The 15,796-nt window shown below is 48.8% G+C and overlaps 2 protein-coding genes across 2 annotated transcripts; one reads left to right on the plus strand and one right to left on the minus strand.

Moving 5' to 3' along the window:
* Nucleotides 1-1,706: 1,706 nt before the first annotated feature.
* RARRES2 (retinoic acid receptor responder 2) lies at nt 1,707-8,286 on the plus strand. Its single transcript, XM_079947100.1, has 5 exons — nt 1,707-1,930; nt 3,713-3,817; nt 6,768-6,872; nt 7,152-7,261; nt 8,083-8,286. Coding segments are annotated over exons 1-5 (486 nt in total). The 5' UTR covers nt 1,707-1,765; the 3' UTR covers nt 8,084-8,286.
* A 2,328-nt stretch (nt 8,287-10,614) lies between these two features.
* Nucleotides 10,615-13,815, minus strand: LRRC61 (leucine rich repeat containing 61). The gene is made up of 2 exons (XM_079947058.1): nt 12,483-13,815; nt 10,615-10,860 (listed from the first exon to the last, which is right to left on the minus strand). Exon 1 carries the CDS (start codon nt 13,620-13,622, stop codon nt 12,837-12,839), a length of 786 nt encoding a protein of 261 aa, XP_079803184.1. The 5' UTR covers nt 13,623-13,815; the 3' UTR covers nt 10,615-10,860; nt 12,483-12,836.
* Nucleotides 13,816-15,796: the final 1,981 nt, after the last annotated feature.

The following is a 15,796-nucleotide window of genomic DNA, read 5'->3' on the forward strand; positions in this document are numbered from 1 at the left end:
TGCAAGGCTCAGGACGTTTCTGTTTGCTTATGTCTTCCTGGAGTGAAAGCTGTGGACTTTGTAGATCAAACACTGAAATCAATTGGGGCGGGGGGGGGGGGGGAGACACAACAAAGTGGCTGGTGGAATGGGAAAGGCCAAATCTTTAATATCAATATTGCCTTTCAGAGCTGTTTCAGGGGAAACAACCTGGATAAATTCAGCAGTGTAAATTCATTTTGATGGATGTAATAATGGAATGGGGGACGCAGGTGGCGCTGTGGGTAAAAGCCTCAGCGCCTAGGACTTGCCGATCGAAAGGTCGGCGGTTCGAATCCCTGCGGCGGGGTGCGCTCCCGCTGCTCGGTCCCAGCGCCTGCCAACCTAGCAGTTCGAAAGCACCTCCGGGTGCAAGTAGATAAATAGGGACCGCTTACCAGCGGGAAGGTAAACGGCGTTTCCGTGTGCGGCTCTGGCTCTGGCTCTGGCCAGAGCAGCGATGTCACGCTGGCCACGTGACCCGGAAGTGTCTCCGGACAGCGCTGGCCCCTGGCCTCTTAAGTGAGATGGGCGCACAACCCCAGAGTCTGTCAAGACTGGCCCGTACGGGCAGGGGTACCTTTACCTTTACCTTTAATAATGGAATACTGAATGGTTATTTTATGTAAAATATGCAGGGATTTATGATATGCAAAATGAACCATGGAAAGAGAGGAAAGGATGTCATTGATATTTTATGGTTGTTTAAATGAATATTCTAAATTGTAAAACAGAAAATTGTTCACTGATTTGCTACCAGGCCAGGATCAAGGTGTGGCAATAAGTCTAAAGGTAAAGGGACCAGTCATGACCAGCTCTCGGGTTGGGGCGCTCATCTCGCTTTATTGGCTGAGGGAGCCGGCTTACAGCTTCCGGGTCATGTGGCCAGTATGATTAAGCCGCTTCCGGCGAACCAGAGCAGTGCACGGAAACGCCGTTTACTTTCCCGTCGGAGCCGTACCTATTTATCTACTTGCACTTTGATATGCTTTCGAATTGCTAGGTGGGCAGGAGCAGGGACCGAGCAACGGGAGCTCACCCCTTTGCAGGGATTCAAACCACCGACCTTCTGATCGGCAAGTCCTGGGCTCTGGCAATAAGTCTACAAAGCCCTTAAAAACATGGGACCAATTTACCTGGAAAATTGCCTAACCCTGTAGACACGCACGCGACCCTTTTGATCTTCAGAACCAGCACTGTTACAGGTGCCATGCAATACCCATTTGTAAGAACTCAACATTTTAGTTTGGTAGTGCCTGCACTTTGGAACTCCCTGCCTATTGATACCACTAGGCGCCTCCTCTGTATTCTCTGTGCTCTTTCTGGCACCTGCTAAAAACATTCTTCTTGATCCAGCAGGCTCTTATGCTCTTATGCAGCAGGTACCACCCACGTTGGGAGCTACTGGCATCAATGAGAGATCTTGCATCTCCTGTGCCAGCCCCAAAGAAAGCAGACCTGGGAAAAACACCCTGCATCTTTGGCAGCTGGTTGGGAGGGGTGGCCAAAGGGACGCCTCCTCCTGTTGTTTTACTGCACAGGTGCCCTTTGCCCACCCCTCCCTTTCATCTCCTGGGCATCAACCAACAAACAGCCAGGGGAGAGGGCAGAGGGCAGGCGAGGGGGCCTGCGTCTGGGACAGCTCTCATGGGAACAAGTTAATGACCGACCAAGATCAACAGACCGGCAGGGGAGTTCGCAAGGGCAGGGTGTGGGCAGCAGATCCACTGGGGACGTGGGCAAGGGGATGAAGGGGCTTCTAGTGCTGTGCTTGGGCCTCCTGGCCCTGGCGGATGCCAACCAGTCGCCCCTCCAGCAAAGGGCTCTGGAGCTGGTGCTAGATTTCTTCCACAGCAGGGACCTCGTGCAGGCAACATTCAAGGAGCAAGCTGTGACCCATGTCACGGAGACGGTGAGCAGGACATGCGAGGGGGGAGCGTGCGTGGGGCTGGAGGGGGAGGCGGAGGATCGTCACCTCATATAACAAAGCCCCACGGACTGCCACCCACCTATGCCCAATAAAACTCGCCCTCTGTGTGCAATAGTGGCGGGGAATGAACTTCCCAATTTGTTGGATAAGCTGAGGACGTTAGCAGACCCTCCAAGCGTCCTTGTTTTCCAGCGACAGTCCGATTTACAGAATCTGTCCCAGTTTCTGAGTCCTGGAATGTCCTGCTTTTCCTATTTTCATTGGAGATATGTGGAATAGGATCATAGCTGTCAACTTTTCCCTTGCGAGGAATCCTATTTGGAATAAGGGAATTTCCCTTAAAAAAAGGGAAACGTCGACAGCTATGAATAGGATGCCCCTATTTTCATCAGAGAATTTTGGAGGGTGTCTTTGTTTTCCTCGGATAAATGTTGCCAGGTGTGCATTCGACTTAAGGGGGTTCTAAGACTCTGCTTCTCCTTCTGCACGTCTGGGACTGGATTCCTGGTTCCTAGATCAGTGTTCTACTGATCACTACAGAATCACAGGATTCTCGAATCGGAGAGCAGGAAGGGACGCCTGAGGGTCATTTGGCCCAACCCGCTGCAAGGCAGGAATCACAGATGAAGAAGTCCTAGCAGATGGTCATTTGACCTCTGCTTAGAAGCCTCTGAGTCCACCACCTTCTGAGGGAGTCCATTCTGCCGTCCAACAGCTCTTGCCATGAGAGAGTTCTCCCTGTCGTTGAGTCGGAATCTCCTTTCTTGTCATTGAATCCATCGGTTTGGGTCCTCCCCTCTGGAGCAGCAGAAAACAAGCTTGCTCCCCCTTCGCCGGCCTCTTCTCACCTGGCCTGGGAGGGTGGGACCTGGACTGGACTGCAGCTACAAAAGCTGAGGCTGCTGATCAGACTCTGTTATGTGCTGAGTTGAATAGGATTCAGAATGCAGCAGTCTGATTGGTCCGCAGGAGCCACCCAATCCAGCTCCAGGTGGAAGTGAATCCGCAACCTGATTGGCCTACAGGAGAATCCTGGAATTAGCCAATCATGTTGGGCCCATTGTGTAAATAATGTATATAAAGCAGACATTCTGGGGGAACTTCCATTCCTCCTCACCACTATGAGCTGAATAAAGAACATGAAATCCACTCTCGACTCTGAGTATATTTCAGACTCATTGGTTGCATTATTGCTTAGGGGTTTTTGTGGGGGCACTGGAGCTGTTACTGTTATCAATATTATTATTATTATTATTATTATTATCCCTTTTAGATGTGGAAACTGTTCAGTCTGGTTGTGTATTCTTTGATGTTTTATTTCTTGTTCATGATCAAGGCAAACCAAGCCTTATGAGGAACAGTTGAAGGATCTGGGTATGTTTAGCCTGGAAAAGAGGAGGCTGAGAGGAGATATGAGAGCCATCTTCAAATAGCTCAAGGTCTGTCACGTGGAAGATGGATCAAACTTGTTTCCTCCTGCTCTGGAGGGTAGGACTCGAACCCATGGCTCCCTCCAAGGAAGGAGAGTCCACCTGGACCGTTCCCCTGTTGAACAGCTCTTACTGTCAGAAAGTTCTTCCTTAGTGGGAACCTCCTTTCTTCTCATTTGAATCCATCATTTAAACATCCCCAAGTCCCTCTACCGTTCCTCCAGACCCTTGATCGCCCTTGCCACTCTCCCATGCAAATCGATTCTCCACTGGGGAACTCCTAGTTTGGCAAGGAGTTCTTCTCCACATTGAGTTTGGCTTTCTTTGGTTGCAGGAATTCCCAAGGGGAACCTATGTCCAGCTGGAAGTTGACCTTGTGCAGACCATCTGCCGGAAGCAGCAACGGGGGACGCAAAACTGCCGGATCAAGCCAGGCGGGGTGAGCCAGGAAGATGCTAATTTATCCACTGCCAAGCTGGACTCTCTGTTCCTTTTAAAATGGATTTGAAGTCTAAAACATCATAAACAAAGAGGCAGTAAGCCTACAGAGGAACCCACAGATCCTTATTAGGGTCCCCCCACCACCACCATCAGCAAGTTATGTGGGATTCTGGTCAGCTTCACTAATTTGCACAGTGCGTTGTTAGACTGTGGAACTCAATGCCACAGGAGGCGGCGACAGCCACCAAACTGGATGGCTTTAAAAGAGGATTAGACAAATTCACAGAGCAGGAGAGAGCTCTTGAAGGCTACTAGCCATGATTCTGAATACCAGTTGCTGAAGCCACAGGAGAGAGAGAGAGATGTTGGACTTGGGTTGGCCACTCTGAGAACAGAAAAATGGATTCCATAGGCCCCTGGCCAGATGCAGCAGACTTGCCGTATGTTCATCGGTTACTGTTCATAGAATCATAGAATTGTAGAGTTGGAAGGGACCCTGAGGGTCCTGTTATGCTGCGTTGTTATAAATAATAATAATAATAATAATAATAATAATAATAATAATAATAATAATAATAATATTTATTTATACCCCGCCCTCCCCGGCCAGAGCCGGGCTCAGGGCAGCTAACACCAATAAAATCACAGTAAAAACATAGTAAGGGAAAAAGAGTAGGGGGAACAATTTAAAATAAAGGTTAAAATGCAATTTAAAATGCAGCCTCATTTTAAAGTAGCTGATAAATCAAGACCGTAAGGGGAGAGAAACTTAAGGGTCAGACTGAGTCCAAACCAAAGGCCAGGCAGAACAGCTCTGTCTTGCAGGCCCTGCGGAAAGATGTCAAGTCCCTCAGGGTCCTAGTCTCTTGTGACAGAGCATTCCACCACGTCGGGGCCAGTGCTGAAAAGGCCCTGGCCCTGGCCTTTTATGCTTATGTTATGCTGGTCTGGGTGGGAGTTGTAGTTTAGAGGTTTCCAGGTAGGTGAAAGCTGGGCTAGCCCCAGTAGAACAAGAGTCACAAAGCAAAAAGATTTGAGGAGCCACAAGCTTCTCTTAGGAACGTTCAATGTTTTTAGTATGCAGGTACACTGACCACTAGGGACGCAGGTGGCGCTGTGGGTTAAAGCCTCAGCGCCTAGGGCTTGCCGATCGAAAGGTCGGCGGTTCGAATCCCTGCGGCGGGGTGCGCTCCCGCTGCTCGGTCCCAGCGCCTGCCAACCTAGCAGTTCGAAAGCACCTCCGGGTGCAAGTAGATAAATAGGGACCGCTTACCAGCGGGAAGGTAAACGGCGTTTCCGTGTGCGGCTCTGGCTCTGGCCAGAGCAGCGATGTCACGCTGGCCACGTGACCTGGAAGTGTCTCCGGACAGCGCTGGCCCCTGGCCTCTTAAGTGAGATGGGCGCACAACCCCAGAGTCTGTCAAGACTGGCCCGTACGGGCAGGGGTACCTTTACCTTTACTTTACACTGACCACAAGGTTCATTTTGTTTTTGGTTTTTCATATTTTATTTTTAATTTTCAATAATTTAACATTCAAATTAATTACTTATTCATCCCTCCTAGATTCCCCCATTTCCAATTTCTTCCCTTTGTTACCTTACACATTTCCATTCAGTTACAAGTCCATTGATAACCACAATTGACATTGCTTCATAGATGCTATATCAATCCTGCTAATGTCACGAAGAGTCGGACACGACTAAACGACTAAACAACAACAATGTTTTAAAGTCTTTACAATAGATTTATATTCTATAAATTAAATCCAGTCTTGTGTAAACTTTTTTTCATCTTGGTCCTGGATTTTCACGGTCATCTTTGCCATTTCAGCATAGTCTATCATCTTAGTTATCCATTCCTCCTTCGTTGGTACTTCCTCTTCTTTCTATTTCTGGGCAAGTAGCATCCTGGCAGGTGGCGCTTGGGATGCAGGTGGTGCTGTGGATTAAACCACAGAGCCTAAGACTTGCTGATTAGAAGGATGGCGGTTCGAATCCCCGCAACGGGGTGAGCTGCTGTTGCTCAGTCCCTGCTCCTGCCCACCTAGCAGTTCAAAAGCACGTCAAAGTGCAAGTAGATAAATAGGTCCTGCTCCGGCGGGAAGGTAAACGGTGTTTCCGTACGCTGCTCTGGTTCGCCAGAAATGGCTTAGTCCTGCTGGCCACATGACCCAGAAGCTGTACGCCGGCTCCCTCGGCCAATAAAGTGAGATGAGCGCCGCAACCCCAGAGTCATCCGCGACTAGACCTAATGGTCAGAGGTCCCTTTACCTAGCATCCTGGCGGCTGTAGGTGCATACATAAATAGTCTTTTAACATTTCTTGGTATGTCTTCACCTATTATTCCTAATAAAAAGGCCTCTGGTTTTTTAACAAAAGTTATCTTAAACATTTTCTTCGATTCATTATAAATCATTTCCCAGAAACCTGTTACCTTTTTGCACGACCACCACATAGGATAAAAGGCACCCACTTTATCTTTACACTTCCAGCATACATTGGATAAAGTCTTATACATTTTTGCTAACTTTACTGGAGATAAATACCAGCGGTACAACAAGGTTCTTTTTGGATCCTTTTTCAGCACTTCAAAAAACCAACTGGATTCAGATTGGACAGATTTAAGACGCAGGCCTGTTAGTTTTGAGTCTGAATCCGGGTCCTGATTCAGAGTGAATCAAAGCTTTGTTCCTCCCACTTCACCATTACGTGGAATTTTTTAAATCGCTGCTCCTCTTTAGATGGAATTTGCAGGCATTGTAAACCCCTTCTGGGGGCACAAATGGAGACACATTTCAGCAGGCAGGCTGCAGTGATATTCTTGCAAGAGCAGCCTTTGCCGTTTTGGGGTGTTGCTCCTGTTATAGTTTGGGGGCAAACCAAAACCTTATTTGGGCCTCTCTTGTGAAAACAGACCTTGTTCCTTTTCCTTCCTTTTCTCTGCCCAGAGGAAACAGAAGTGCCTGGCTTGCTTCAAGTTTAACTCCAGCGACCCTCAGAACATTTTGGATGAGTCCAAGCGGTGCCTCTCAGAGCAGAACCCAATCTTCCAGGTCGGTCACTTCACACTTTGACAGAAATGCTCCTGGACCTGAGTTCTGAATAATCTGATTTTGAATAAACCTGTAATTAATTGTGACTATTTTGAATCTTACGGTGTTATTATCTTCCTTGGTGGGTTGTGCAGACTGCTCTTCTGAGCAATGCCTTTTATAGGGTAGGGGGCACTGGGGGTGAGTTTATGGAACCAAGGGGCAGGTAACCCCAAAAAGCTTGGGAAGGACTGACTCAGGAGCTCATGGCACACCTTTCCCCTTCTGAATGTCCCGCAGGAAGTGAGGAGGAAGCAGAATCAGGAATGTGAAGCAGTCAAGGAGGCGTATGAGGAGCAACGGTACCATATTGGGCAGTTTGCTTTTCTGAAGGGGCGCCCAGAAGAGTGGTAAGTGTTCAGCTTCAGTTCCTGTAGCCCCTATTTGTTTTCCGTTAGTTGCATTTATCGATCGCCTCGTCAACAATGCATTCTCGAGGTGGCATGTAGTGATCATATGAAACATAACTGAAAAACACAACCAACACAACAAATCAACAGTAAAGCAAAGGGCGCCAACCTCCCAGCGACAATTCAAATCCAACTCAGCATTAAAAAAAATGTTGGGCACCAGCAGGCAACCTCTGTACGAAAGCTCAAGCCAACCAATTGCCATTAGTCTGCTGAGACAAAAATAAATGACGTTAAATAATGATAAAATGGTATCTAAATATGATCAAAGCTGTTCAAAGGCCTGGGAGTTGTTGGTTTTTTTAAAAGTCATTGCCCAGTGCCCAATATATCTTTTCAGCAGCCTTCAACATCTCTAAGTATCACAACGAGGAGCGAGAAAGCTTGTTTTCTACTGCTCCAGAGGACAGGTTCAAATGACAAGGAGATTCCAGCCAAATATTAGGACGAATTTTCTGACAGTAAGAGAACGGACGCACTCGGAAGATGCTGAACTCTCCTTTGTTGGTGGTTGGATGGCGGTCTGTCAGGAATCCTTTAGCTGTAGTTCTTGCACTGCAGCGGGTTGGACTGGATGACCCTCAGGGTCCCTTCCAACTTTGCACTTCCATGATTCCAGGATGTGCTGTTTTGTTTGCCTTGCAGGCAGAAGGTCCCAGGTTCAGTCTATGTTGGCATATCCAGGTAGGGCTAGGATAGACTCCTGCCTGAAATCCTTCACTTCATCAGCAATAACCATCTTCACTCTCCTCCCTCTCTAGATGGGATCCACATTTACTGGGCTGTTCTCCGACCATCAAGGAAACAAGGCACCCTCTTCCTTTTGGAGACAAGCAGAACATCCACCAGTTTGGGTCTCGGTGCCACAGGAATGGAACCACTCTTGGTCCCAGAGGAGTCTTCTGTCTTCCAAGCTTGACTTTCCTTCCTCCTTTCTTTATTCCCCTAATAAAAGTTTAAGTGGAGGCTTCATAGTCATGGTTATTTCAGGAGTTGCTGGAGTGAGGGGGCTCATCCCTCTTCCCCGAAACCTTTTCTCTGGTGTCCACTGCCAGGGCGTTCTGGCCCTTGATCTGTGGGCATCTGTGCCCTGGTGGTCTCTTCTGGTCTGTTCCAGAGCCAGTCGAGCCACTGAGATAAACTAGTTAACTCACCTTGGGGGCCAGAATTCCTGGGGTCCCTGTCTCACCTATGGAAATGTCTTGGGAGGAAAGGGAGCCTCCAGCTGAACTTTTGGAAGTGGGGTTTAGCTGGCTGGGTAAGTGGATGCCTTATTGCCTTTTAGCTGTCACGGTCTGCTTCATGGGCGATCCAAGTCCCAGCTGGGGACATCGGGACTGGGGGCAAGATGGCAGGGTGGGAGCAGGAACGGGAATCCAGAAGCCAGGAGGCCGAGGGTCTGAGGGTCTGAGAGCCAGAAGTCAAGAAGCCAAGGGCCCGAGGGTCAGGAAGCAAGGAGTCAAACGCAGCAAGGCAGGGAATGTGTTGCTATAGCAAAGAGCCAAAGGGAAATGCTGACCTTATATCCCTTCCTGGCTCTTGCCACCGGGTGCTGTGAGTCACCTGTGTGGCCGCACCTTGCCTCTCCAGAACAAACTTAGGAAGGCCCCAGACCTGCAAAGTCCTATTGGTCACAGAGCCCGGCTCCTGCACGCACTCCTGACATTAGCCTGGAGAAGAGAAGACCGAGAGGTGAAAGGATAGCCATCTTCAAATATCTGAAGGAAGATGGAGCAAGCTTCTATTCTGCTGCTCCAGAGGGTAGGATCCAAACTGATGGGTTCGATTTTGATTCCCGCATTGCAGGGGGTCAGACTAGATGTCCCTTGGGGTCCCTTCCAACTCTACAGTTCTATGATTTTATGAAATTACAAGAAAGAAGATCCAACGAAACAAGAGGAAGGACTTTCTGACAATAAGAGCTGTTTGACAGTGGACTGTGCTCCCTGGGAAGGAAGGTGTGGACTCTCGTTCATTGCAGGTTTTAAGCAGAGGTTGGCTGGCCACCTGTCATGGATGCTTTAGCTGAGATTCCAGCATTGTAGGAGGTTGGACTAAATGACCCTTAGGCTCCCTTCCAACACTACAATTCTATTGTTCTGTAGTCCTGGGGGATAATCACAAGTCTGTCATTCTAGAGACACTCAGGCAGTGGAAGCAGTTGCGAAAGGGAAGTGAAAAGTGAGAAAACTGAAAACAGGACAACAGATTTCTGGCTAAGCCAGTGTGGTGGAATGGTTAAGAGTTCCAAACTAGGATCTTGGGAGACCAGGGTTAAAATTCTGACTTGGCAATGAAGTTCACTGGGTGAGCTCGGGCCAGTTGCTCACTGTCACCCTAACCTACCTCACAGGGTTGTTGTGAGGATTAAATGGGGAGAATTACATATGCGCCCGGGAGCTCCTTGGAAGAAAGGGGGGATAGAAATGTACCAAATAAAATAATGTGTTGCTGCTGCTCTGCATAAAATAAGACACAGACGGAGAGAGCATCAAAGTATGAATTTCCTAAGGCTAGCAAACCATTGGCCTGCTGAGTATCCTGGGAGCCTCTGCTCTCGGTTTTAAACCTCTGTGTGTGTGTGTGTGTGTGTGTGTGTGTGTGTGTGTGTGTGTTTATTTTATAGAGGATAAAAAGGATAAGTCCTATAGCAGAGCTGAAGGAGTACATGCAGTTACATTTAACTAGCGCGACTTGCTTCAATCGCAGAACTCCAAGCTACGAAAATCCGTTGTAAGGGGTTCCTGCGTGTGCAACTGAACTGCATGCATGCACAGAGCCTGGTGGAATCTCAGAAGCCAGGGAGCAGGGCTGGGGGGTGAACAAACTTTCTACTGTTTGGCAGAATTTATTTGGCTTCACAGCTCCTTATCCTCCCTCTTCATAATCAAGAGAAGCAGATGTGCAAGACGCACAAAGGCAGGCAGAGCTTTGCTTAATTTGCAGCTCCCGCTGCTCAGAATTTGGGTTACCTTGGTGAAGACGGGGAATGCTTGGTTTTCCAGGGAGGGAACAAACATCCAGCTGGCGTGTGACAAATGGACAGGAAGGAGGAGGGCCTTTGTCAGGTGGCACTTGGCAGGCACCAGATTCTTGAAGAGGCTCAGTTGCCCAGGGAAGGGCATCTCACTCTGGCGCACGTCTGAATCGGGAGTGGACTTCGGGAGAGAATGCAAGCATTCCACAAAGCAGGCAGCTCTATACCCAACCAGGAAGCAGGAAAGCAAGGGAGACCATTGAGTTTATTTCACAGGCAAATAACTGCACAGCATCCCCATGTCATGATACCCAGCATGGAACATGCAGCGCCCCAGATCCCAAGCGCTGGCTCATCAGCATCCTTTCTACACCTCCGCTTCAAAGGCGTGGGTGTCCCCCGCCCCCCCCCCCCGGTCAGGGATCTCCAAGTTCTCTTCCAGGAAACTTCCAGCCCATCTTCTCTGACACGCACAAAAGTCAAATCGGCTCTCCTCTTTATGATCTGACCACACTCCCCTGAATCTGCAAAAACCAAGTGAAATGTCACACAGACTGGTGAGCTGTTCTTTTCTTGCCCTGGGGCAGGTTGAAGGGCTTTGGAATAGTAGGGCCCTTTAAAAATATACAGTAGTACCTTGGTACTTGAACTTAATCCATTCCGGAAGTCCGTTCGACTCCCGAAACCATTCGAAAACCAAGGCGTGGCTTCTGATTGGTTGCAGGAGCTTCCTGCACTCAAACAGAAACCAGGTCGGATGTTCGGCTTCCGAAAAACATTCAAAAACTGGGAGCCAATTTGTTCGACAACTAAGCTGTTCGAGAACCAAGGTACCACTTTATATAAGACGTTTTGTTTATATAAATTATGTTTTTAAGACTTTCATAAATTCTTACTGTCATATATATGATGTTTTATAGGTATTGCATTGTATTTTGTATTTTAGAAATGTGTTTTCTTCAGATTGTTTTTTTATGCTGTTCACTGCTCTGAGCTCCCATGGGAGGAATGGCAGGATAAGAAAAGAAAAAGAAGATGAAATAAAGAAGATTAGATTCCTAAGCTACTGTATTCATGGGGAGCATGGTAGCATGACCAGGACATCATAACTGATGCCTGGAGGAGTTTGGGAAAGAATGCGAGGTGGAGAATTTGGCTGAAGTCAAGGCCTGTGAAAACAGAGTCGCTCCTTCGCAGGATTGATGCAAAATGTACAGAATCTACAACACATCATTTTGACTTTTCTAGCTGCTGCAGTTGGGATGACCCAATTCACAAGGGGACTTTCAGCTCAACCCTGCTGCTATCGGATGGGCAGCTATGAAGGAAACTCCATGAGTTGGTGAGGACCAGTTGGACAGTACGGAAGCTGTCAGCTGAGAATTAAGTCCCATCTGCACTGTAAACTTAAAGTAGTATCATACCACTTTGAAGCGTCATCGTTTTCCCCAAAGGATCCTGGGAAATGTAGTTTAAGGGCAGTAAGAGCTATTAGGAGACTCCCTTTTTCACATAGTGTTCCATGAGAAGAGGGATTTGGTTCATAAAACTACTTGTGGGAATAGAGGTCTCCTAACAACTCTCAGCACCCTTAACAATCTCTAGCCCTCTAGATTCTTCAGGAGAAACCATGATGGCTTAATGTGCAATGATATTGCTTCAGTGCAGATGGGGCTTTTAATATCCAGAGCAAACTGTTTAGCATCACTGAATGTGGATGTTCCTTAATATGTGGGTTCACACTCCAGCCGGCCACTTCTGCCCAGTCCCACAATTCTCAAAATATTTTTCTGTGGATTTACACAGATGCCACCCAGCTAACCAGCTTGGTGGGGTGAAGAAAGAATTATGGTGCATGCTCTGACATACCAACACTCAAAGGTCCACGCATGTTGGGAAACTGTCACCGACAAGGTTTAGTCAGGAGGATGTGGGGGCTTGGTGGTCTAAAAAGACAAGTGAAGCTGGTTCTGTGTCTGCGTGCTGGATAAGTCAACTCGCTGTGGTTTCCCCGTATGGGGAAAAGGGCCGTGAGAATCACCTCGGAGGACAAGGCCTGAGAGGCGATGCACTGAGGCCCCTTCTCTTGAAGCCAGACAGAGTCAAAGAGCATCCTTGAGGGTGAATGGATGTAGATCCAAGATGTCATCCTACTAAAAAAGCGGGGTGGATGAGGAGCACCACACCAGTCCACACCGTTTTAAAAACCAGGGTCCACGTTACACAGAAGTAGCCCGGAAGGTCCCAACACGAGCTGAGCTGTGAATTGATAATCCAGATTTCAGAGTCCCATTGGACGAAAACTTTCTCCTGATGCTCTTTGACTCAGACCTGAGGGCCTCACAGCTCCTACAAGCTTTCCCAGGAGCTGTGGGGAACAGGTTTGGTTAAGGGTGTGGATGCACCCGCTGCTTTCGGAAGGGACAGAGGCCAGGGCAAAAGAAGGGCATCACAGGCCAGTGAGTGACAAGGATGATACTGAAAGAACAGGGCCCAGTTCGGCAACGCCAAGGGAAGGGAGTCGAAGCGCAGGGCACCTTAAAAGACGAACGAGCTGGAATCGGAGCGGGCACTCAGGGCCCTCTCTGCTTGGGAAATGGTGTCGTCGGCGCGCTTGCTCAGGTCCCGGCACTCCTGGAGGGCCTCGTTGAACTGCTTGTAGGCCTCCTCCACGATGGAGCTCCTCCGGGCAGGGCGGACGTCCCAGTACCCCTCCTCCACCCAGGGCTTGGTCAGGCCACTGAGCTCGCCGCTTCCGGTTCCGTGGAAGCGCTTGAGAGAGCTGTCAATGTCCTTGCAGAGCTGGTAGAGCTCACTGCCGCGCCCGGAGACACGCTCGCCGTCGATCACCTTGACCCCCGGCAGCATCTCTGACATGGCGGTGCGGTACCCGGCGGCACCGCAGAGCGGGTTGCTGAGGCGCCCCACCGGGTCGCTGAAGCGCAGGCTCTCAAGGTGCCGCAGGCCGGCCAGGCACTGCAGCTGCTGGAGGCTGCTCAGCAGGTTGCCAGCTGCATTGAGGCTCTGCAAGTTCTCACAGCCGGCCAGGGGCTCCAAGCTGGAGATGCGGTTGGAGGAGACGTTGAGGACAGCCAGGGCTTTGAGGGAGGAGAGGGGCCCCAGGTGGACGATGGTGTTGCCCGACAGGTCCAGCCACTCCAGGCCGGCACACTCCCCGAGGCAGCCCAGGTCTGCGATGCCCAGGCCCCGGAGCTTCAGCAGCAGGATAGACTCCAGGTCAAACTCACCCGTCTTGGCCTTCAGGAGCTGGGAGGTGATCTTCACGTTCTCTGTCTCCTCGCCCTTCTCCGTCCAGGATTCCATCTTGGGCAGGGCAGCCAAGGAGGCAGTTCCCACGACAACTTGGCTCCAGCTCTATGCTCACTTAGCTCCACAGCACCTTGATCATATCACAACTGGTGTTAACAGCTGCTGTTGGGAGGCAAAACTAGGTAGATCTCTTCCTTCACCTCTGGAGAGGGAGGGAGGGAGGGAGAGAGGGAGAGAGAGAGAGGGAGAGAGGGAGAGAGGGAGAGAGGGAGAGAGAACCTGGGGGGTGCAGGATGCGTTTTTTGCTTCAAACGGGTATCAATGTGGACAATGGAGCTCCTGGAAGGGGAGAGGAAAAAGGATGTTGGATCAAGATGGGGTCAAATATTTATGTATCTGTTTACTTATTTATAGCATGAGTACCCCACTCTTCAGCCAAAAAAGCACTTTAAAGGAGACCTGGAATCCTGTGTCTTTTGACAATGGAAACCAAAAGAAATAAACTAACACACTGAGCGTTCTACCCTGCTACCTCTCCCATGAATAAACAAGGAAGTAAGCACTGCTAATTTGGATCTGTTAATTTAACTAGATGCAGGTACATTCCAAACTCCACACTGCCTGACACTGAGGAGGCTTCCAGACTGTCCCCATGTTCAGGTGAGATTCAGTCACAAAGCAGCAAATTCAGTTTTGAGCACTCATTGACCAAATATGATATGATACGATAGGCAAATATCTGAATGGCTGTTGCGTGTAAGATGGAACAATATTGTTTTCTCCTGCTCCGGAGGGCAGGACCTGAACCAATGGATTCAGATGACAAGAAAGAAGATTCTGACTCAGCATTAGGAATAACTTTCTGACAATAAGAGCCGTTTGACAGCGGAATGGACTCAGAAAGTGGTGTTTGTATAAAATGTTATCTTGGTGGCAGCAATATATATATATATTTTTTAATGGTGGACCCTTCTCCGCCAGAGGTTTTTAAACAGAAGTTGGATGGCCATCTGTCAGGGATTCTTTGGTTGTGATGCCTGCATCCCCAGGGGTTGGACTGGATGACCCTTAGGGTCCCTTCCAAGCCCACAGTTTTTTGATTCCATAGGTTGAAGCAATCTCTCCATCAGTTTAGCACACAGTACAGTACATGCCGCGGTAACCAGAACCAACCCATTTTGGCTACTATAGACTGCCAAGTGACAAGATACTTGATATGCAACCATGGATCACACACAATTTTCCATACATCACAAGGCACTGTGATTCGTTATTATATGCAGCTCTGCAGACCGTATGCAGGGCCACACTGAAGGCGTCTTCAGAACATACCAGCTGATGTGTGGAAATTGGCTTCAAAGCAGACACCAAGATGTGGGCTGGTGTGCACACACTGCCAAAAACATTGGCTTCATCTGGAGGCAATAATCCCAGCAGCCGTAGAATCAGCTACCGTACCACCAAATAAGACTTCCCTCCAGTGCTACAAAGAAGGCAGCTGTGGAAACCTGGAGCACAACAGCTCAATGCACAGAATCCCCTGCATTCAATACATCCCAGGCAGACACATGGGTTTAGTGTTGCATGATGCTTCTTCCACAGAAGGGGGGGGGGGGGGAGCAAGCCATTTTCTTCTGGGCCACCTCTAGCTTTTATCAACTTTTTTTCTTCTTCAAATAACTGTATTTCAACACAATTACAGTGTTAATAACAGCAGCAATAACCATCTCACTTGCACACCAATACACTGCTGCACATAGCTGAATTGAAAAGCCTGCAATCCTATCCATGTCTACTTGGGAGAAACATCTCCCCCCGTGAGCATGGCAAGGCTTACTTCTGAGTAAAAGCACATGGGCTATAGAGGCCCACCCCTCTCCCAACACACACCTAGTACACAGCAAGGTATACAGTATTTTGCAAAGAGCGCTGGGTGCTGCTAATGTCTTCATGCCTCTAGCCATTGGGAGTCTGCTATCACCCTCACATTTAGGCATGTGCATGGGTACATATACAGTGCCAAATATACACCTGCTTACATGTGCACATGGGGGGGGGGGTTACAGAGGCAGGAGGAGTCCCTGCCCCCACAAAGCTTTCCCATTGCCTTTGGACTGTAGGGGCTTACACTTCCCTTTTCAAATACAGTCTGGCAAGTTAAGCTGAGCAAACTATCACTATGCTTAAGAGATTCAGGAACTAAAGTATTTGCCATCTCATAGGAATGG

The sequence above is a fragment of the Podarcis cretensis genome, assembly GCF_951804945.1.
Source record: "Podarcis cretensis genome assembly, chromosome: 12".
Taxonomy (NCBI): domain Eukaryota; kingdom Metazoa; phylum Chordata; class Lepidosauria; order Squamata; family Lacertidae; genus Podarcis; species Podarcis cretensis.